This window comes from Amblyomma maculatum, chromosome 6 (assembly GCF_055883805.1).
Source record: "Amblyomma maculatum isolate TAMU_Amacu chromosome 6, ASM5588380v1, whole genome shotgun sequence".
In the NCBI taxonomy this organism is placed as follows: Eukaryota; Metazoa; Arthropoda; class Arachnida; order Ixodida; family Ixodidae; genus Amblyomma; species Amblyomma maculatum.
The window spans coordinates 152,022,277-152,045,725 of NC_139349.1; the positions used below are offsets into that span (position 1 = coordinate 152,022,277).

A 23,449-nucleotide genomic window follows, 5' to 3' on the forward strand; every position below is an offset into this window, starting at 1 on the left:
ATGTCGAAACCATTCGCATTGGTGAAATTTCCTGATGAAGAAGATAGTTTGGCAGCTGTGCGGGTGGGCTGGCTTGATGGCGACAGCCATTGCTTCTGGCCTATGGCCAGCCCAACGGCAGTCAATCGCCTAGCAAGGAATCGGGCAGACAGAAATGCCAGCGGGCACCAGTGGACACGGTGCCCAGTGACGGTGGTAGCCTCTTGCCGTAAGTATAGTCACATTGTAGACTATGTAAAGATGATGATGATCTGGCTCTGCAATCGTAAAGAGCTCTTTAAGAAATTATTTGAGCCTTCAGCTCTATGTGACTAAATTACGACTAAGAAGTTGTAATTTAGCAGCCACTTAGCCAGTTATCAAAAAACAAAGAGGAATGAACTGTTCGAAGGCGTAACTGCTGGAGTCAACATGCAAAATAATTACAGTTAAGACAGAAAAGTTTAATGCGGTTCAGTTTTTTTTCTTCCAGTTTTAAGTAAGCGTGCTGCAGCAGCTAAGCGTCAGGCACTTTGCTGCTGGGACGAGTGCCTGTGTTACGTGCATGCAGTGAAATGGAGCAGTGCAGAATGTGCTTGTGCAATATAGTATCAGTGCTTGTTAAACTGTCCCACTTCATGTAAATTATTGTTCTTTCACAATGTTGTCCTTCTGTGCAAGCAATGACCTCGATGCCCCTTTTACACTACACGAGCTTGAAGCTGCACTTCTTGCTAACGCCACTCGGTCGGCTCCCGGTGAAGATGAAATCACTTACTCCACTCTTCGCAATCTTCCCGATAACGCAAAAGAGTACTTTCTCAACCTCTATAACACCGCCTGGGAAGAAGGCTCTCTGCCATCTCCTCCGTAGCCATGTGTTGCATAGTTTTTAAACCCTAGAAATCGGAAACACGTTTTAATTGTAAATATAAAAGAATGCCTCTGCCACATGAGTGTTTCAATGGCATTCAAACATGGATGGAGTCTGTTGGCTGAACAGACTGGTGACTGCAGTTACAAGGTCAGCTGAACAGGTGTCAATTAGGCAAAGTAGCCTAGAACTTCTTTTACATACAGCAGTATCATGCACTTTCGGATTATGGCCAAGTGTTGAGGAATGATATCAATGAAATTTATAAAGAAGGGCAGGTCGTTCAACCAATTGCATGTTTGTGCTTCTATGGAAGTCTATGATCCTACTTCCAAGTTTCGATGACCGGGGTTGTTGCATATTTTAAAAAATGCGATATGTAATTGTGATCAGGAAGCCCCTTCCATTAAGAGTGACCGCCATAATTAAATGCTCACAAGATGTCATGACAGACAGCAGAGCGTCAGCAATGAGGTAATATGTCAAAGAACAGATTTCTTTTCCTTTTATACATGACTAGCCATATTAGCAGTGTGCATCTTAGGGGAGTGCTTGATGAACATTGCTACCAAGCAAACAATAAATGTAATATGTGTTTTTGTCGGCATAAAGGCATGATCAGTTTGGCCGGGCAATAGATGTCTTACATATAGCTTATTATGCGGCAATGTGCCGCATCATACCGGTTGCACTTGTCTGTGCCTTAACCATTTAAGAAAATGAAATAAACACCACTTCAATGTTCAAATTTTAACGTTTATGAGCAGTGAGCTATGCCAGAAATTTCAGTCAACATGGCCAGTTCCACAACAGGTAAACCTAGCAAAACATTGAGTTGGCCATGCTAGTCGGCACAGCTATACCAACTAGCTGTATACCAACCTATGGTCATGATACAACAGCGTAAGAAAAGAAAGAGGGATCAGAGAAAGGAAAACACGGGACAAGCGCTGACTTACAATTAAGGGTTTTCTTTACCAGTGATTTGGTATATAAAGAAACACTCAAAGGTGTGAAAGTGTTTATACAGATAAACCATATAACACAACACTAAAGCCCACTCAGATATGTATGCAACCTCCAAGCATTCTCAAGAAAGGCAATCTCCCTGTCACTTAGAAAACCTTTTTTTGCCTACGCAGTTAACTTGGTCCAATATAGAAATCCTCAACCAGTTCCTGTGTTGTCTAATCATCATGGGTGTAGTGCACGTGTAGTACAAATTTCATTCATTTCATATTAATTCTTTGCAGGCTTTTACAAGAGCGCCGAAAAAAAATGCACAAGTACGAATTTACTCCCGCTGTGGAGACGTCAGCAGTTTGTGGTAATTATAATTCCTGGAGTTATAATTAACAAAAATTTTTTGCATACTGAAGATGATAATGTGCAATTCTTAGATTGGACCGTGGAAGTGGAGCTGCCATCACCTCGTAAGTTATGAATACTCATCTACATTTAATCTATAAGTTTGATTTTAGTTCAGATTGTGAATATATGGCAGTATGTGGTTGCAAGAGCTGCAAAAAAAAACTAGCTCATTGCACTCTTAGAGAAATAGAACACATTTACCGTATACTCTCATGTCAGTATAGAGATGTCAGTAACCATTTCTTGGCAAACTGCCAGTTTTCCGCAGTTCTAGGGTAATTTTAGTTTACTCAAGAGGAAAAGATGCAGTGTTGAAATTTATAGTAGACTGCTTGAAATTGGAATAATTAAATTTCTTGAGTTAGGCAAGCATGGCCAGATGCACACGTGTTACATGCTCATTAAGTATTGAGTGATTTTGGCTCCTTGAATAAGGAAAAAAATAGTAATATTTTGTTAATTTGGCCTTCAAGGGATCAAGAAAAATTTTCGAATTATTGAATGACACTATATACTGCCAAAAACCTCCTGCATCACAGTAGTTTTATGTGATGAATGCCAGAAATATGGTTGTCTGTACTTGAGAGGTAAAAACTTATTAACATTGATCATTTTCTATGGCTACATCAAGTACTTTGCTTTGTGCACAATGTCAGGAGTGTTGAAGAATTGCTATAATGTGATGCCTGCATAGCCCTTTTCACAGTGCAGTACAGTATCAGTAATGCCTCTTCACAAATGGCACTGATGTGTTTCAAAAATGCTTGCATAGACCATGGCTCTTGATGGCAGCGGCAGAATGTTGTGAATTTAACAAAAGTGAAACAGTGCTGCTGGGATATATTTGACAGACGGGGGACTTTTTATCCTAGTCACTCTTCTGCTATAGTGTGCATGATTGATGCGTGTGCACGGGCGCCACTGTTTCATGCGACTCAAGCTGGGAGGTCTATTTTGGGAATTGCTGTCTGTCTGGGTTGCATAAATTAACACAACTTGGGGTTCCCCTCGGCGGAGGCAACACACCACTTTGGCCCCAGCTTCACGTAGACAGCACCTCCGGGCTGACCCAGCCGGGGGAAATCGGCAGTCTTTTCCTGTCCTCCCCTCCATCTTTCACTTTCCTATCTCCTTTCCTACAACTGTCCTGTCCTGTCCTCTCCTCTCTTCTTGGTTTTTCTTTTTCCAGGCGGCTAGGGTTAACCTTGTGTGGCGTACCACCCTGAGTACCGCCATATTTGGTTATAGCTGGGGTTTACAGCTGGCATGGACTGGACTTGGTTGCAAGTTCCTGTCCTGCCCCCTTGTTGGGCTCCATGGTGGGCGGCTGGCACCTTGGCCGAACAACACACATATTACATGGCTTCTTCTACTGTAAAAACTGATCGCCTAAACAAAAAAAGGCGCACCGAAGAAATTGCGGAATTCCTGCAAAAACCTAAGAAAAGCTTCCCCAAATATCACGTCGTGCACTCCGAAGTTGAAGGAAAGCCGGCCCGAACTTTGTCCCCATTTCTAGTGTCAAAATGTTTCTCAGCTGTCCTTGGTCCGAAATACAGTCACAAAAATAGCAAACGGAGACCTACTGCTTGAATTAAACGACGAAACACAGTATGCAAAGCTTCCAAACCTCCACTGCATTGGGGATGTCAATGTGACCATCACCGCCCATAGATCTTTGAACACCGTGCGTGGTGTAATCTCCGATAATGACTTCCTCCACATAAGCGAGCAAAAAATGCTAGAAGGTCTTGCAGAACAAAATGTTGTAAATGTGCACAGGATAACAATCCGAAGAGATGATAAAGAGATACCTACTAAACATCTCATTCTCACATTCAGCTCAAGGGTACTGCCAGAAAAGATCGAAGTAGGATACCTGAAAGTTGAAGTCTGACATTATATATTGAACCCCCGAAGATGTTTTAACTGCCAACGATACGGCCACGGATCACAAAGTTGTCGCAGTCGCAAAACATGCGCAAAATGTGCTTCGAAAGAACACCAGTCTGAAAACTGTGATGCCTCATTGCCACACTGCGTGAACTGCGAGGGGGATCATCTTGCCTACTCTAGATCATGCCCAAGTTGGAAGAAAGAAAAAGAGATCATCACTATCAAAACAAAAGAGAACATTTCATTTACAGAGGCCAGAAAACGACTTGCAAAAACTAATCTTTTTCTATTCACTGGAAAACCAGACTATGCGGTTGTAGCGTCCAAGGGCGAGGCACTACACTGCAATCAGGCGTCTGCCAAGGTGTCTTCGGAACCTGAGGCAGGGCCATCCTGCTCGCCCCAGGTAGAAGCAGCAAAGGCTGCTCTGCCAGTTTCAAAAGAGGGCTTGCCGACCACGGAGTCGGGAGCCCGCAAGGTTTCCCCTACCAGGGGGAGACCTAAGAATCGGTCGTCCGTGCCTTCACCACGGACCTCCAGCGCCTCGGGTGAGGCAATGGACTTCTCCCCCAGCACTTCTGGGCTGCAGGGGAGGAGGCACTCACTTGAAAAAAAAAAGGGAAAACCACGTATAACCCCTCCTGAAGTAAAGTAACTTTTCTTAATCCCCAACATATCATAATGGCTTACATAGTACAGTGGAATTGTAGAGGTTTATTGAGAAATTACGCAGAAATTACAGATATCCTCACAACCATGACACCCACAGCTGTGTGTCTTCAAGAAACAAACCTTGGGCCTCAGCACACAAATATCTTTAAAAAGTTCAAAACTTTCCGAAAAGATCGAAAGCATGCTGGTAGGCTGTCAGGAGGTGTCGCCATAATAATACAACCTGATGTCCCTGCCAGACAAATACCACTCAAAACAAACATTGAAGCAGTGGCTGTAACCATCATAAGCCACACACGATAACAATATGTTCCCTCTACATACCACCACAACTCTCAATTACACTACATGAATTAGAAGACTTGACTGAGCAGTTGACAGAACCATTCTTGATTGTTGGGGATTTAAATGGGCACTCCCACTTCTGGGGGAGTGACCATGCTGATACCGGAGGACAGATCTTAGAAGACTTTATACTTTCAAATAATATATGCCTTTTAAACACCGGGAAGCCGACGTATTGTTGCCCCATCTCGAGAAAAATGAGCTGCATTGATTTAGCCTTCACATCTTCATCACTTTTTAATGATTTTAATTGGGATGTCTTAAATGACCCTCTGGGAAGCGATCACTTACCGACAGTTTTAAAGTTATCATCGTCCACACCCATCATACCATCGAGGCCACGGCGCTGGAAACTCCACTTCGCCGATTGGTCGGTGTTTAGAACGAACGCTGCGCTAGAAAAAGTATATTCTGAAGATTTGAGCGTAGAAGAAATAAATGAAAGGTTTATCGCGTCTATAATTTCAGCACCACTATTATCCATTCTACAAACGTCACAACACGCAAGAAAAAAACACAAAGTATGGTGGACGGAGGCATGCAAATTAGCCAAAAAAGAACAAAACAAAGCATGGGGCATCCTCCGCAGATATCCGACACATGAGAACCTGATCAACTACAAGAAAGCCAGAGCGCGGTATGTCCGGAGAAACGCGGAGAAAACTTCGTGGCAAAAATATGTGTCCTCGATAAACAGCTCGTTGCCCTCCAAAAAAATGTGGGAACAGGTCCGAAAATTTACAGGAGATTTCACCCCTTATACATATCCTATGCTGACACCACCCGGAACACAAACAACATTAGAACAACAAGCGAACATTTTAGCCGAACACTTTGCCAATGTGTCAAGCTCATCTAACTACACTCGCACATTTCAAAAGCATAAAACAACAGCAGAAAAGCAAAAGCTTCCCCTTCGGACAGGTGTAAATGACGACTACAATGCACTTATAACAATACATGAATTAAACAGAGTCTTATCTTCTGGCAAAAAAACAGCACCGGGACTTGACAATGTACACTATCAAATGCTCGCCCATCTCTCACAAGCCGCTGTAGAAGCATTGCTGAATTTTTTTAATAAAATATGGACGACTGGCAAGATACCAGAAGCTTGGAAAAAAGCCATAACAGTACCCTTTTTGAAATCAGGCAAACCCCCCACATGTCCTAGCAGTTACAGACCAATAGCCCTAACCAGCTGCATTGCGAAATCTTTTGAAAGCATCGTAAACATCAGACTAACTTTTTTTTCTTGCATCCCGGCATCTTCTCGATATACATCAGTGCGGCTTCAAAAAGGCATCATCAACAACCGATCACCTTGTCCGCCTCGAGAACACAATCCGGGAGGCGTTCAGCCACAGGCAGCACTGTGTCGGGGTCTTCTTCGACCTGGAGAAGGCCTACGACACCACGTGGAGGTTCGGTATCCTCCGCGACCTAGCAGATCTAGGTATCTGTGGCAGGATGCTGAGCTGCCTGCCTGAATGACTTCCTGACGAACCGTACATTTCAAGTCCGTTTAGGCACAGTATTCTCCACCACTTTTGCACAAGAAAACGGCGTGCCGCAGGGGTGTATTCTAAGCACAACTCTCTTTATAGTGAAAATGAACTCGTTATCTACAATAATCCCAAAGTCCATAATGTACTCCGTCTACGTAGATGACCTGCAAGTAGCATGCACTTCCTCCAACATATCCACCTGTGAGAGACAACTACAACTGACACTAAATAAACTAGCTACCTGGGCGGACAGCAATGGATTTAAGTTCTCTCCTAAAAGACAGTGGCCGTTGTGTTTTCATTGAGACGAGGCTTACAGAATTATCCCACGTTATACCTCAACCAAACCATACTACCAGTGAAACATGAACATAAATTTTTGGGTATCACATTCGACAAGAAACTTTCATTTCTTCCCCATATAAACAATCTGAAAAAGAAAGCAACCCAATCACTTAACGTCCTAAAGGTGCTGTCGCGAAAACGATGGGGGTCCGACGGAGCATGCCTTCTGCAAATCTACCGCTCCGTGGTGCGCTCTAAGTTAGATTACGGTTGTATAGTATATGGTTCAGCTAGGACATCCTATTTAAAACGACTAGACCCGATACACAATCTTGGATTACGGTTAGCAGTTGGCGCGTACAGAACATCCCCAATAACCAGCCTCTGTGTAGAAACAGATGAACCTGCATTAAAGGACAGACGATGTGCCCTAACATGTGCATACATCCTGAAACTTCGCTCTCAACGGAAACATCTATGTCATTCAGTAGTCACGGAATGTCCCTCTAGGACAGTCTTCAACAACAAGCCCCGGTTGATTAAGCTGCTTCTCATGCGCTTCGAACAAATGTGCCAAGATTTAGACATTAGTGAATTGCCAAGTATTGCCCCAAGAAATAAACCACTCCCAGCAGTTTCCGACCTCACACTAACGCAGTTTCAAAAAACACGCACACCACATGAGCATATATCACAAGAATACCTTGCATTAAAAGAAAAATATAAAAATTGCATTGCATTTTTTACAGACGGCTCAAAAACTAAAGACTATGTTGGCAGTGCAATAGTACAAAATAACACAGAGAAAATAACACGACTACCCCAGTGTGCATCAGTTTTTACAGCCGAATGCTACGCTGTCTGTGTTGCTGTGGAGAAAATATTGGATAAGAACATCAAAAACAGCATCATCTACACAGATTCATTAAGCGTCATCAGTGCAATAAACTCCAAAAATGCTGTTCAACCACTGATAGGAAACATTATACACAACATAGTAAATATCACAAGAAGAAAACATACTATCAAATTCTGCTGGGTACCCAGTCATGTTCGGATAAAGGGTAATGAACGAGCAGATATATGCGCAGCAAGTGCGAAAAATTTACAAATAAAGCAAATCAACATGCCACACAGAGACGGAATGAAGTTAGTACGTACGAAATTATGAGCTAAATGGCAGGCTGATTGGGAAAGCGAAGCAGAGAACAAGCTTCACTCCATAAAACCCATATTAGGAGAATGGCAATCATGTGAACATCAGAAACGTTTCATTGAGGTAATTTTATGTCGTCTGCGCATAGGCCATACACATAACACATAACTTCCTACTAACGAAAAAAGGCAAACCTGTATGTGAAATGTGTGGACATGAGCTAACACTAAATCATATTTTAATCTCATGCTCACAACTCGAGGAGCACAGGAAAAAATATTTTACTGTATTTTACAAAGAACACATCCCATTTCATCCCGCATTGCTTTTAGGCCAAGAAGCACTTGTTGATTTTTCACTTGTTTACGGATTTTTAAAGGAAGCCAATGTTTTAAACCAAATCTGAGCATCATTACTGTAGCCACTTGATCGTCTAACCTTGCGGTTGGCGCATGATAGCCACAGTTGCTTATGCGCCATAAAACTCCATATAACTAACAACTTGGGGTTTGAAACAGGTGCCTTTTACTGTTACCTGGTAAAGAATGGTCAAACAAAAGCACCACCTCACTTTAATCTGGACAGTATGAAGGAGCACTGAACAGGGTAAATGGGGTACACCTCAGTTTGCAGGTCGAGCCAACGTTTCGACAAGTGAATTTGTCTTCGCCTGAAGACAAGTCCACTTATCGAAACGTTGGATCGACCTGCGAACTGAGGCGTACTCCACTTACCCTTGTTCAGTGCTCGTTCATACCGTGTAAACCATCTTCTTCCTCTCGTTCTACCTTTAATCTGGACAGTTTGTTTATTATTTTTTGTGCCTCCTGCATGTGCCTCCTTCGTGTTCCAGTACCTCTGAATGAAGGCGCTAAAGTGCCAGCAGTGACGCTTTGCGAAACTGTCGGCAGTGAAAATGCAGCCCTGAGCTCCGAGGCTGCCAATGAAAGTGGGACTGTTGAAGGTGAAATTTTCACATTGTTTTCTTTTTTAATGTAAAATAACCTAGAGCAAAAAACAGGAATGCTAGCCAAACATGGGGACAATATGAGAGGATGGGACAAATGTTTGTCCTGTCTTACCAATTTTTCCCTGGGGTTTTCACTCCTATTTCTCTGCTATCAAGTAATGCTCTCAGCTAGAGGTTAGACCTGTTTAGCCTTCAAAAAAAAGCAGCAAATTTTATTTTCCTCAGTATATCCTATGCTAGTGAACTGAAGTTGGCATTGACAGAAATATCTAGAGAATAAATATTTAGGAAGGTATTTACACAGAGTTCACGATCGGACTGAAATTATGTTCTTTGAAAGTGATAACTCTGAAAATGTTTACTGGTATTCTTCAAAGACAGTCCCTACTGAACCAAAGTAATGCTAAAATATACAACCTAGTATTTCCATTCGTTTTCAGCTTTTGTCATTCATACTGCACTGGCTGCTGTAGTTAGTAACTTTTGTTTTCATCTTTTGGATCCTGGCATTGCTGCTGCCTCTCTCTGCCTATGATCACCAGATAGTCATCACCATTAATGTACTGCGTGCAGTGGTCCCATGTTCTGTGCTTTTTTTTCTTGTAGAATAATTTATTCACTTCCAGGGGCATACAGGTCAAAGGGGCTCATATTTTAACTTTTGTTGTCTTTGATAGTATCTTAAAAGTTCATTAGCTGAAAGTGAATGCAGTGCCTCAGATGGAGTGTAAAATGTGGAAGAAAATTAATTTGGACATCATGCAGCCCCTGTGCACTTCCTTATAAGGTACCCAAAACCAACAGGGTGGCACGCTCTCATTTAGGAAAGATCTCAGCAGTCTAACCACCTTCTGCAGCATCCGCTGCCATTCATCTTTTCTTGCATACAGCAAGGTTTATGTGTGATAAGCAATAATTACGACCTTTTTTATTTCTCAAAAATTCGCCTGTGCCTAGCAAGAAATGTCAGTTGGTCGGCAAAAAACAGCCCGCTTTATAGAGATGGTGCCACATTTTCTGACTTAAAATTCCATTTTAATTTGCATACTTCAACTTAAAGTGGCAATAAGCTGAACAGTGTTGACCACAAAATGCTTTCATTGAGTGCACACAAAAATGCTTGCACTATTTATTCTAATACTCCCAGAGCGTCTCACATATGACTGTATGCCATGTATAACGTCATGTTTATCTTGCTGACAGATGCCAACAATGAGTCACTAGATGATCATGTTTGACATATATGCTGGCACAAGTTTGCTGTTTGAAAGAGGCAGTTGTTTCAGGCTGATTTTCCAGCGAGTTAGCTCGTGGATTAATATTTGGGCATCATTTGAGGCATATGTCTGCTTTATGCCATTGCGCCCCCCCGCCCTCTTTCTCAAATCGCTATCATCTGGTGTTGCTTGATCATGAACCCACCTTGGTTTTTTTGTTGTTTAGTTCACTTTTGTAAGCACTTGTTTGTATTCTTGCTTTTGGCAACCACCTTTTCATTCAATGCCTACCTCTCACTTATACAGGAAACTATAAGCAAAAACCAGATGGCAAAACTAGAAACAGTAAACTAGTCACAAGACCAGCACTACATTCCATTCTCGTGTCCAACCCAGCTGGACTGTGCATAGAATCACGCAGCAGCTCACAGGTTATTGGCTGCCCCCTGCTTTGGCATCAGTGCGGCATAGGCATACTTTTGCTCTTTGGCAGTAGAAGCTCGTGGAACCCCTGAGCTCTGCAGAACCCAGTTTGAGAACCCCTGATTAGTGCATAAACAAAAAGAAAGCCTAGGAGTGGTACCTTGCAGCTTGCGCAGTTACTTTGTAAAATGTATGCAAAACAAGATTGCTTGCTCAGAGGTCTGATCAGAACTAAATTTTCTGTTTAGTGATATTGCAGATGACTATAGTGTAGCTCCCAGCCTTTGAAACATGTTACTGTGCATCACCCTTTATGCACTGCATTTTGCATTGGAATGTGATGAATTACTGTGGCAAATTTTTCTTAGCGTTCCTTTTTCAGAATTCTGTGTTGTTCCTTTTTGTCATAAGCAATAGGCAACTGTGTGCAGTGTCTGCAGTTCGATAGTGCAGAGATGTATGAAGAAAGCCTATCTGAAATATTTAACATAATATAGAGGTGCCAGCGGAAACACAAAGATGCGTAAACAAGAACGAAGAGGTAGCTACAGCACAAAAACACAAATCCGACATATGCGCATGTGCGGTGGTGCTGCAGATGCGAATGCGTCGGATGTGTATTTTTGTGCGGCAATGGTTCTTCAATAAACCACAGTTGATAGTCCAGCATCCGTCTGTAGCTACCTCTTCGTTTTGTGTATGCACCTTTGTGTTTCCGCTGGCACCCCTGTAATTATGTTCAACATGCACCAACTGGCCCAAGAGCTATCGTTGTTGTATCATATATATTTCCTGTATTTATTTACGTCCACATGGTGGTGGGCTCATCTTGGATTTAATCTTTACTTTGTCCTCTGATGTGGAACTTGACACATGATTCACCTTTTTGTTGCATTTTGTTTATCAGCCAAGGACAACAGTGCAATAGGGATCTTTGCTGCAGCAAGTGTAATGCATTAGCTCCCAAAACACTTTTCAAACGATGCAAAGCTAAATTACAGGCGAAGGCCTGCTCTGCTTTCTGACTCCCTATTAGCATGTGCTTTTCATGAGAGTAGAAGAATACATTAATCCTTTCCGCAATGCAGTAGCAGTGGAAATGCTTCTGAAGTGCCATAACCATTGGCAGAAGCCCAGACTGAGGAGGCATTTGCAGAACAATATCGCAGCTCTTCTGCTATCTGTCACACGTAGAGGAGCTCAGTTTGACGTAAGTGTTCATCGATGAGATTACATTTATAACTTTTACATTAGGCTTTCACATTAGATGCATGTGTTATGAGTGTTTCTGTGAAAGCTGTAGAAAGTTAGGAGCATAAGCAGCATGTTGCTTCTTGCTGTTTACACTCATACTGTTTTATTGGTGCCTAGGGCATAAGTGATGCTATTGGCCTTAGGAAGCTGTACTCTCACTGAAATTATTGATTGCTTCAATTACAGCTGCAGTGCTCAGGGTGCTGAGGGTTTTGCTTGAGGTCCGACAGCAGCAGCGTGAGCTGATCCAGCGCGTGCAGCACATTGAAGATAGCCTGCTGCTGCGGTCAGACCGAGAGCCAGGCACAGGCACTGCGCAGCCAGTCTCCCCACCAGCACCTCCTCCCGCCCTTGCTCTGCCCGCCTACACCATAGAGGAGCTGGAGGCAGCCGACGCTGCCTTGCAAAATGATGGTGTGGCGGCTGCACTGGTAATCTAATGCTTTTTAATAATTCTTAACTGAGAAAAATGAGTACCTAGTTAGGGTTTGCAATATAAAGTAATTCAGATGTTTGTGAAAAAGGTGCATGCCATGCTCTGTGGATGACATGCTCATCATATTCATAATTCTTACTGATTTGCTAAGTACGTTGTCGCTTCTGCATGTTTTATTAATGTAAATATCTTGTTCATGAAAGCTGCTTATACAGATTACTGGGTGTTTCAGTGAACATTTTCAAAAATTCTGGATAAGGGGAGGCTAGGAAAAATCGATTGTAGGAACGCATTTCCTGATGCAACAGGCGCAATGTATGGCTAAACTTTAGTAATTACATGGTTAACTAAACTCAGTTATTAAATCTTTAATTTAATTGCGATTTGGTGGTTAGTGGCAGTGAGGAGTTCAATTCCATCAATCATGCCATACTTTTTTTTCAATAAGCAAGTTTCAAAAGCACTGCAGCATGAGGAAATCACACACTTTTTCACTTGAAAATGGAAATTATTGTAAGAGGCGTGGAAGCTCAGTGAGGATGGCAATGTTTGCTGAGGCTTGTTGCAGTGACCATGGCAGTAAATTCGAACTGTACTTTATTTCCCTTTATTGCTCCAAGAAAGTAACGTCTACACATTTGGCTATTACTGTCCTTTTCTTTCCATGTAAATCTGATGCAAAAGTGCTTGCAGTTTGAACTGAGCACTGCAACATGTCCGCAGTGGGTGTCACATCTGCAACGACACTCCTGCATGTCTAATGCATAAAGTTTCAGTTTTGCTTTAGGAAGCATTACAATTGCTCGTGCTGCAGGGCTTTTGGCAATTACATTTTCATTTCAGGAATTGATACTACATGGTCTTGTATATGGCCTCAAACCGCTTTTGGCACTATACCACCAAACTGTGCAACAACACTGATGTTTGGGCCCGTTGATGTTGATTCATCAACGTATAGCGCTCACAGCACGAAAAAAATGAGGACATGAAGAAACACACAACAGGACGAACTTCCAACTAAATTTTATATAAAATAAAAACAAGCTTAAGTATGGTGCTGTTATTTCCATGTGCTAGTCAACCGTGTTTGTCCGGAAAGACCATTTCATTATCATACAGAAACAATGAGGGGGGCTGACACATTGATGTCCCGCTTTTCTGATATGATATACCTCAACAATATCTCTTTCAGTCTGATCTTTCCCGCACTCAAGAAACTTGGTTTTTCGAAAAATTAGCTTACACTTACAGTTTCTGCATTCAGTGGCAAGATTACTCCCTTTACCGTCTTTGACTTGATCATATTGCTCCCTGGCTCTCTCATTAAAAGAGTGTCCCGTTTGACCAATGTAAACTCTATTACAAGTGAATGGAACACTGTAAACTACCTTTGTAGTGCACCGGGTGAACCAGAGTTGGTGCTTGATACTACAATACGGCTTTTGCTCTTTCATCATCATTGGACAAATTTTTTAGAGCTAACTTGATGCAGAGAAGAGCATGTTTACATTGTATCTTTTTGCAACCTTCTTAAGATTATGGGATACTTTGTAATTGCACAGAATGACGTGTTGTCAGCCTCTGATCTTGCTTATCTTGCTTTTTACTGATCTTTTTCTTTTTTAGCAGGCTGTCTGCAACTGCTAAGTATCTGGAGGATAGCCGGACATGTGCAAATGCTGTGCTTGTATTTTAACGCTCTGAGACATTTGATGACATGATTTTTCGAACGTGTAATTGAGGAAATTCATGGCAACTGCTCATTTTACTACCTCCGAATGAGCACTACTATAGGGGAGGAGTGCCTTTTGTGATCTAGGATTATACATCCAACATATGTGCCCTTCCAAAATTGAAATTCTTAGGTCACGGAACTGTATGCTGTCTTCATGTGGGAGTTCATGCACAGCCCATGAGTTCACAGCCCTGTGTTTTGTTTATGTTGTGGTGTCAAGTCCTTGTTTTCGAGCTGTTTGTTATCCCCACTTTTTCCTCTCTTGCCCATATCATGCTTTCTTTCATTACTTGATCTGCTGCCAAAAACAGGAATGGTTGCTAGGCATGCAGCTTTACTCATGTGCTTGGGGTACATAATATTAGATCATGCTCAGTTTCGGGGTAATGGGCCCCACGGCAGCGGCTCAGTCACTCAACTGCTGAACCCAAAAAGGGTTCAAACCTGGCTGCAGCAACCACTTTTCCATGGAGGTGAAAAGCAAGGTGCACGTGTGCTGTGCGATGTCAGTGCACGTTAAGGATTCCAGATGGTTAAAATTTGCAAACCCCTCTTCTACAGCATGCTCCTAGCCCGAATTCCTTTGGGACTGCAGCCCAAATACATCCAGCACACATATCTGCTAAAAAAGCCTCAAGTTATAACATGATAAGAGCAACCACTTTTGCTCAGCACCTAAATTTGTCTGCTCCTAGCAAATTAGAAAAAAATGTCTTTGTTTGCATGGTAGAGAGCTGTTGCATCATACAAGAATGATGCATTAAATAGCAGGTACAATTGTATGAGCTGCTGACAATTGGTCACACAGTTATCTCAGTTATTCTATTCAGAAATAAACTAACAGTACTTGTTATTTTATGTCTAATAGCATTTGCGCAACTATGATTTTCTTTCTTTTCAGCGACAGCAGCTGCTCCGCCTTGGGGGAAAAGGCTTAAAGGAGGTGGCGGCCAACGCCATGACGGCCATCATGGGGGTGTCTGTACAACGCCTGTACAGTCTGCACGGCCAGAAAGGAAAACTTTCCTTTATCGGCCTAAGATTGTGCAAGGTGGTCACAGGTATATTTTTTATTACAGTAGCTTTTAATTTTAAAACATGAGCGAAAACACATGTACTTTGTTTGCTGCACTTTGTTTTCACCTGTAAAATCTGTTACCACTTTACCCAGCTTACGACTTCTTTTTTATAACAGATGAATATTTTGTTACTGCAGAGTTTTGTGGGGCTGGTTAAAGTTTTCCTCAGTGGACATCTAAAGAAAGAACAGCAGATGTATTTTGAAAAAGCCCTCAAACCAGTCAAGTCCATCTTTTCTCGTAGCATTGCAGTCATGTTGCACTGGCCAGCTATTTGTGTTCCCCCTCTAGTCCTTGAAAGGTGGACCATAGTGTCATAGTAGCTATATACAGTTGGTTAGAAGAGCTTTCTTGCGAGAGCTTTTTCTAAAGTTGTATTTGGTTGCCTACTCCTTGAATTATGAGTCCTATCCCGTGTAACATTTACTTGTGTGTCCTCTTCTGGTTTTTTTCAATAAGGCTTGTTGCTGGGCTGGTTCCTTTGTCCTCGTCCTTTTGTGCTCCCTTTTATTCTTCTGTTTTTCTTTCAGTGAAATAAGCTTGATTTCTGTGAGCCAACAAAGTGTTCCTGTTGGCCTAAAATGTCCAATTATCTTGTGCAGATGCCATCTGCCAAAAGACAGGCGTGGATGTCGCTGAAGCGCACGGCTTCATTAAGAAGTGGTTGCCAGGGTCAGTTGACCGTGGTGGCTGTAGAAAGCGGCGCTTTGCCGAGACACTGAATGCAAGTTCTGCCGCCAGCCTGGCAACCGCACCAAACCCCTGTGCTTCGGCGACATCCAGTACAGCACCCTCACTGCCTCACCCGGCCCACACCTCCAGTGCTGCCTTGCAGGGCCCTGCTGGCACCTGAGCCTGCTCATGAGTTGCCTCTGTACCTGGTGTGCCAGCCAAGGAATATATGTTATTTTTAAATAAATGATCACACTTTGATTTTTGTTGCGCCTCATTTTATGCATGTGTATATAAAGGGTGCTTGCAGTTTGGCAGTAGTAAAGCATGTGGCTTGTATAATGCAAATATCAGCTGGAATGCACTGAAAATGCATGGCATGAATTCTGGGCCAGCTTTAACAGATAGGCTAAACAATGGTCTAATTGTGGCATGTCCACTTTTGGTAGACGGGCTGAATGCAGGTTCAATTGCGGCATGAATGTCGGGCCAATGTTATCACATCGGCATAACTGTGGTCTAATAATGGGTGAACGGCGGGCCAACATGAATATATGGGCAGTAGAGTGGTTCAATCATGGGTGAACGGCGGGCCAACATGAGTATATGGGCAGTACAGTGCTTCAATCATGGCATAATGTCGGACAAATGTAGGCTGTACAGTGGTCCAACCGTGGCATGAATGTCGGCTCAAGGTTGGAAAAAGTCTCTTTTGGCCTAAATGCCAATGATTGTCCGACTTTCGTGCCATTTTTTACCAATGTTACGCCAGCGCTGGTCCATTGTTGGTGTGCTGCTTGAGAACATGCAGCTGTTTCAGTGGTCGATTTTTTTATTTTCAATTATGTGCTCTAAAACGAATGGATGTTATTATAGTTCCAAATGAATTTTCAAATAGAGTTTTCATTGCTTATTGCTATTTTAGTTGCAGTGGGTTATCTCTCATATTGGACATTCCAAATTATTCCCTGTTGAAGTTTTATATTCGTAATGTTTTGCATGTCATGTCGTCATTTGTGAGCGCAGTCCTAAATCAGTGGGAGCAAAATGTGCAGAAAAAAACGAGGAAATGAGGCTCGCATTCAATACTGAATTACAAATTTTTAAATCTTCAAATAAGAGTTCAATGCGAGCCTCATTTACTCATTTTTTAAATTGGAAAGGCTCATAACATGATGATTATTTTCTGGAATGGAATCTTCATATTTGTCTCTGCAAGCAAAGAACAGTGAACTTTAGCAAATACCTTGCCTTAACAGGCAGGGTAATTATTCGGCTGGATCGTCGAGGAGGATTCAGCAAAGTAGGTATAGAGGCAAAGCAGTGTTCAATAAGGTGTGATATCGAACTTATGTTATTAACCTGTTAATATAGGGCACTGTATGTGAAGTTGATTTATTTGCCTGCAATATTGCAAAAGCATGTCATTGTAGTAATTTCAAATAAAACAGACTTCCAACCAGTGAGAGTGGAAATGAACCTTACAACTCTTTGCTCACAGTACAAGAAATTGTAGGGCTCGTGGCGCGCCGCGCATTCGAAGGCCGCGCCACTTCCCAATGCTCCCTGCGCGCGTGCCTGTTTCCCTCTCCCCGCTCGCGCGGGGATAACCGGTCCCGCGCGAGGGGGCTATAAAAGAAGGCACGCGCCGCCGTCACGCTTCTTCTTGGTCCCTGGCGCTTCTTGGTTCCTGGCTCGTCACTCCCGCTTCTCCCCTGGCTCTCTCCACGAGAACGACCCGCAGCCACCCGGACGGCCTCGACGACCCCCGCGCGTAACGTGAGATAAAGAATGTTTGTTACACGGCCCACTGTGTGTTTTGTCGTGCGCATGCCTCGGGCAGAGGAATCGCCCACAACTGGCACCCAACTGGGGCTGAATTAGCACCCATGTGGACGATTTTTCTGCCAACGTGGCAGCGCACGGCAACACGACGGGCCGGTCCTTTGTGTGTTAGGTACGACGCCATTTTGAGTTTAGGGCTAGCGTGTGTGCATATGAGGCGGAGTGTAGTATAGTAGTGTTTGTACAGTGTTTTATTTTGCTTTGGGTTATGTGCGTGTTTGTTAGTGTCGGGCGGTTTGTGTTTTAATTTTTTTTTTGTGCATATGTTAGTTTTATGAAGTGTTTAGCCTTTGTGACTAGCCTCTTGATGCGGGCTAGGTGGTAGTCGTGCGCGTTTAGGCTCCCGACCGGCCTTAGTTGTTGAGTGAAATGCCTCCGAGAAAAGACGTGCCAGATAGGGCCGCCGCTTCGGACGCCAGTGCGTCCGGAAGTGTGGTAAAGGACGCGGTAGAGTCTGTGCAGGTTACCGATGCGGCCGCCTTGATGAGGCAGATGAACGAGGTGTTGTCGGTGTTCGCCCTTCAGCTCGGTTCGGTGGCTAGCGCCAACCAAGCCACAGCTGCGGCGGCAGTCTCGCGTCCGCGGATAAATGTAGAGGTTCCCTCCTTTTCCGGTTACACGGACGTAAAGTCAGTCCACGAGTTCCTGCAAGAACTCGAGGATTATCAGACGGCACTGGGTTCCCCAGACGACGTGGTGCTAGCGCAGGTAATCCCCGTGGCACTTCTTGAGAGCGCGGCGCGGTGGAGACGCTGCCAGCCGGCCTTCCAGTCGATGGCAGACTTCACAGATCGCTTCCGCGCCGAGTTCTTGCCGCCCGATTACGAACGCCGGATGCTTGAGGAGCTAGCGTTGCGCACACAGCACCCAGAGGAGAGTCTCCTCGAATATGTACGCGCAATGCAGGAGCTCTACAAGAGCGCAGATCCCACGGCAACCGATCTTGAACAGGTCGCACGCGTGATGAGGCAATGCCATCCGCGCTTCAAGCCGTATTTGCGGGGACGTGGTTTTGCAAACCTCGAGGCCCTAGCACAGGAAGCGAAGGTAGTACAGGCGGATTTACTCGCTGAATTGCGCTACCAGCCACCCCCCAGGCCAGCCGAATCGCTAGAGCCGCGATGCGCCTGGGCCGGAGGCCAGGACTCCGCGCCGCGCGCCAGGGGCGCAGACGTAATGACGATTGGGCAGGAAAGGCCAGCGGAAGGCTCCGATATTCCTCGCGCTCTTGACCCGTACGCGTTCGAGCAGCGGCGTCGAGCTGGGCTCGCCAGCGACGTCCGCACAGGCGCGGAGAGAGGGGAAAGACGTCCCCAACCGCTTCGTGGAACGCGGCATCCCCCGACCGCGCGGCAGGTGAACGATCGGCTTTGCTGGAATTGCAACCAGCCGGGCCACGTGGCACGAGAGTGTCAAGCAAGGCGTACGCAGGGAAACGCGGACCGCCGGCGGCCATAATTGGTGACACCAGCCTGTCGCCGTCGGCGGGAGAATTTCGTGGTAACCACGGCGGACAATGGGAAATGTACTCCCACGCCGCGTCACCGGGCGACCGCCCCGGGGGCGCAGAGGCTTTTGTTCCCCTTGCCTGTAGAGCGCAAGGAATGTTGTCGCGCTCGAGCCCTTTTATGCTAGTGCGGTTAGTTGGTCAAAGCTACTCGGCACTCGTTGACACGGGCTCAACTCTGTCATTGGTCGGTGATGATGTTTTCGAGGCCTGCCGTAGATGTAACATCCGTGTAAGGCCAGCAGAAACCCCTTTGAGCTTAGCAGCAGGGACAACAAAAGCAGAAGGAGCGGTGCGTCTGGTCCTGCGTTTTGACGGCAGGAAGCGGAGGCATCGTTTCGTCTATCTGCCCGGCTTAGCCATACCAGTTATTCTGGGAAGAGATTTTCTTTCGAGTGAAGGCATTGTGCTTGACATGGGGGAGAACGGCTATCGCTACAGCCCCTTCACCCCTCTCATTCCCTTTGTTAGCGCGCCCAAACAGGAATGCGTCGCTGAGCCAGCGAGCGTTCACGCTTTTGTGGCAGAGGGCTCCCCCGCGACACTAAATGGTAGCCCATTAGAAACAATTATCGCGTCCTTCTCAGGAACCGGTAGTCAGCGCCGAAGGCTTGTGGAAACTTTACTCCCGTTTTCGGATTGCTTCACAGAGAAACCCGGCAGAACCGACTTGCTTCAGCACGAGATCGAAACGGGTGATGCGCGTCCTTTCAGATGTAACCCGCGGCCGTTAAGCGCGCATAAGAGACAGCTTCTCGACAGCGCCCTTGACGAGATGATAGATACCGGCGCGGTGAGACCCTCACAAAGTCCCTGGGCGTCCCCAGTGGTTCTAGCGCCAAAGAAAGATGGTTCGGTCAGGCTGTGTGTTGATTATCGAAAGCTCAACTCACTGACGCCTACGGTTGCGTACCCTTTCCAGTCGATCGAGGCTGTGATGTACGCGTTAGGGAACGCAAGGTTCTTCACAGTCCTGGATGCAAGCAGAGGGTACCTGCAGATTGAGGTGGCGGAAGGTGACATTCAGAAAACCGCATTCACCTGTCACCGCGGGCTCTTCGAATTTACTCGACTCCCGTTTGGCTTGTCTAATGCACCGAGCACGTTCATGCGATTGATGGACATCGTGCTGGGCGATGCAAGGTTCAACTACGCGATGGCGTACCTCGACGACGTCGTGATATTCTCACAGTCGTTCGAAGAGCATCTCATTCACTTGAATTCCGTTCTTGAAAGAATGAGACGTGCGGGTATAACGATCAACCCAAAGAAAGTGCAGTTGGCATCGAAGAGAGTTAACCTCTTGGGATTTGTGGTTGATGATGGCACTTTGAGACCGAACGATGACAAACTGCAGGCAATTCTGAACTACCCCTGCCCGACGGACGTGAAAAGCTTGCAGAGGTTTTTGGGAATGGTTGCCTTCTACAGACAATTCATCCCTAGTTGTTCAGAGCTCGCTAGGCCGTTGAACCAGCTGTTGCGAAAAGGCTCGAAGTGGGTCTGGGGCAAGGAACAGAACGACGCTTTTGTTGCCTTGGCTCGCGCGATAGCGAACACCGCTATTTTGCGCCTCCCCGACCTGAACAAGCCGTTTGTCTTGCAGACAGATGCTAGTGATGCCGGTGTAGGAGCGGTTTTGTTGCAGGAACACGAGGGCAAGCTGCGCCCTGTCGCGTTCGCTAGCCGCACGCTCACATCAGCGGAGCGGAATTACTCCGTGACCGAAAAGGAATGCCTGGCGATAATGTTCGCATTGTCAAAGTTCGACATGTACCTAGACGGAGCGGTTTTCACCGTGCAGACAGATCACCAGGCACTTTCGTGGTTAAAGAGGCTGAAAAACCCCGCAGGCAGACTCGCGAGATGGGCGCTGACGTTGCAACGTTACGCGTACGCCATTGAGTACCGCCGGGGCAGCATGAATAAGGTGGCCGATGCGTTATCGCGCGCACCGTTGAAGGCTGGCAGAAGCGCAGAAGAGGCGCAGACCAGCATTGCTGAAATCGGCGTCGCCGCTAGTGGAGAGGAGGAGAGGGCGGACGCGAGTGTCGCGCCCTGCGTTGTTAAAGAGAGAAATGAGGCGGACAGAGTTGCCGCGCGGTGCTGCGAGAGAGAGAAGGCGCAGCAGCTGGTGGCGGCGACTACTCGCCTGCCAAGAAGCAAGGCAGAGAGAAATCTGTCATGGGGAGTAGCGGTCAGTAGGGAAGAGCTAATTGAGGCCCAGAAAGCAGACGGTCTATGCCAGCGGGTGCTGACAGAGCTTGCGAGTAGTGCAGCTTGCACCGGGAACGCTGAGGGCAAGTACGACGCGTATCTGCTGGGCGATGATGGCTTACTGCTCCGCTACATCCCCCAACTTGACGAGGAAGAGGCGATTGCATCCCCCTTCCGAGTCGTGGTCCCGAGGAAGTTGCGGAAACGATTCCTCCAGTACTTCCATGACTCAGCGCTGGCAGGCCATGGCAGCGGCAGTAAGACTTACGACAAGTTATGCCGTGTCGCGACCTGGCCAGGTATGAGAAAGGATGTGCTGGGTTACGCCCCTACATGTCCTGTTTGCCAGGTAGCCAAGCCTCGGGCGGGGAAACCCGCTGGCATGATGAAGCCGGTAGTTAGCAACTATCCGTGGCAAGTGGTCGCGTGCGATATCATGGGACCCCTCCCTCGCTCCGCGTGCGGACACCAATATATCCTGGTAATAACGGACCACTATTCCAAGTGGGTTGAGGTTTTCCCCCTTAGGAAGCTTGTGTCAGAACGGATTTGGGAGAAACTGTTGGAGACATTCACTCGTTTCGGTTTCCCCTCCGACCTCATTACAGACAATGCTTCGTATTTCACAAGCAAAGTCTTTGTTGATTCCTGTCGGGCGCTTCAAATCCGCCACAGGAAAACGAGTCCCTACCACGCTCAGAGCAACATAACCGAGAGAGTGAATCGGAATGTTAAGAGTATGCTGGTCGCGACGACCGAGCAGCACAGAGATTGGGACGCACGGCTGTCCGAACTGGCTTTCGCCACTAGAACAACCGTGAACAGGTCGGTAGGTATGACACCTGCTTACTTGAATTTTGGGAAAGAGATCGCTTTTCCGCTAGAGAACGCCCTACTTGACGCGGCGGGGCCCGCGCCCCCTCCGCTTACACAGTACGCGGCAAAGCTCCGCGAGCGCCTTGAGGCAGCGCAGCGCGCGGCTCGTGAAAACCTCGATGTCGCGCGCATGGAGCAAGCGGATCAGTACAACAAAGGTCGTCGTCACGTCGTTTTCAACACGGGCGACTTGGTACTGAAAAGAACGCACCCGCTTAGTAACGCAGCGCGTGGTTTCGCCGCGTCGCTAGCGCACAAGTGGGTTGGACCGTTCGAAGTTACGGCACGGACTACGCCACTCACCTACCAGCTGCGGTTGTTGGCGAGCGGTGAAACCGCTGGTCCGGTGCACGTCGCAGACTTGAAAGCTTACCACCTTCGCAAGGACGATAACTGCGAAGCGGGGGAAGCTCAAAACGATGCAGGTAGCAACCCGGTTCGCAACCGACGCTATAACCTAAGGCCAAGGTAGTGCACTACTTTGTCTAACGTCTTTGCTTCTTTCAGAATGCATTCTGATAAGATTTTGCAGCAGCCAGATGAACCACCGTCGCTGGGGCGGGAAACCGCACCCAGCGCTTGGTTCAAGGAGGGGCCACTTAAACAGGGGGTACCCCCCTAGTTTGTGGCCCATTATTGTGACCAGCGCGGCCATGCTGGCCGTCTTCAACGCGTCTGGAGTGGAGCCCGCTGCCCAGGCCTGGAGTACGGGCCTCAGGAAGCCAGGTGTGCCCGGGGCGAAAACGCCTGCTGCAATGTACATCCAGCACGGCGCCACGTGGAAAGGGGTCAACGATGTAGAGCAGCAGCTCAGGGCCGCTGCCAGGCGTATCCAGGGCCAAGCCCAGCTGCGCTGTGACCCCGAGGATGTGGCCGCTGCTGGAGAGGGACCAGCCGGAACAGCCCCGCCATGCCTGCTGCTTCTCCCGTCCCACGGACCAGCTGAGATGGCATCCCGCCAGAGCCAGGCGACAAGCTTTCATATTTTACGCTGACCCGGGCTCGGACATGGACATGGCCCGGCTGTTGGCGGAGCCCGGGTCGGACGCTGAGGGGGGGGGAAGATGTAGGGCTCGTGGCGCGCCGCGCATTCGAAGGCCGCGCCACTTCCCAATGCTCCCTGCGCGCGTGC

The 23,449-nt window shown here is 46.3% G+C and overlaps 1 protein-coding gene across 1 annotated transcript; it reads left to right on the top strand.

Moving 5' to 3' along the window:
• Positions 1-16,053, top strand: LOC146187070 (uncharacterized). The gene is made up of 6 exons (XM_084608174.1): positions 1-208; positions 4,426-4,668; positions 8,940-9,050; positions 12,137-12,381; positions 15,023-15,182; positions 15,803-16,053. The coding sequence occupies exons 1-6, from the start codon at positions 1-3 to the stop codon at positions 16,051-16,053; spliced, it is 1,218 nt and encodes a 405-aa protein (XP_084464300.1).
• Positions 16,054-23,449: the final 7,396 nt, after the last annotated feature.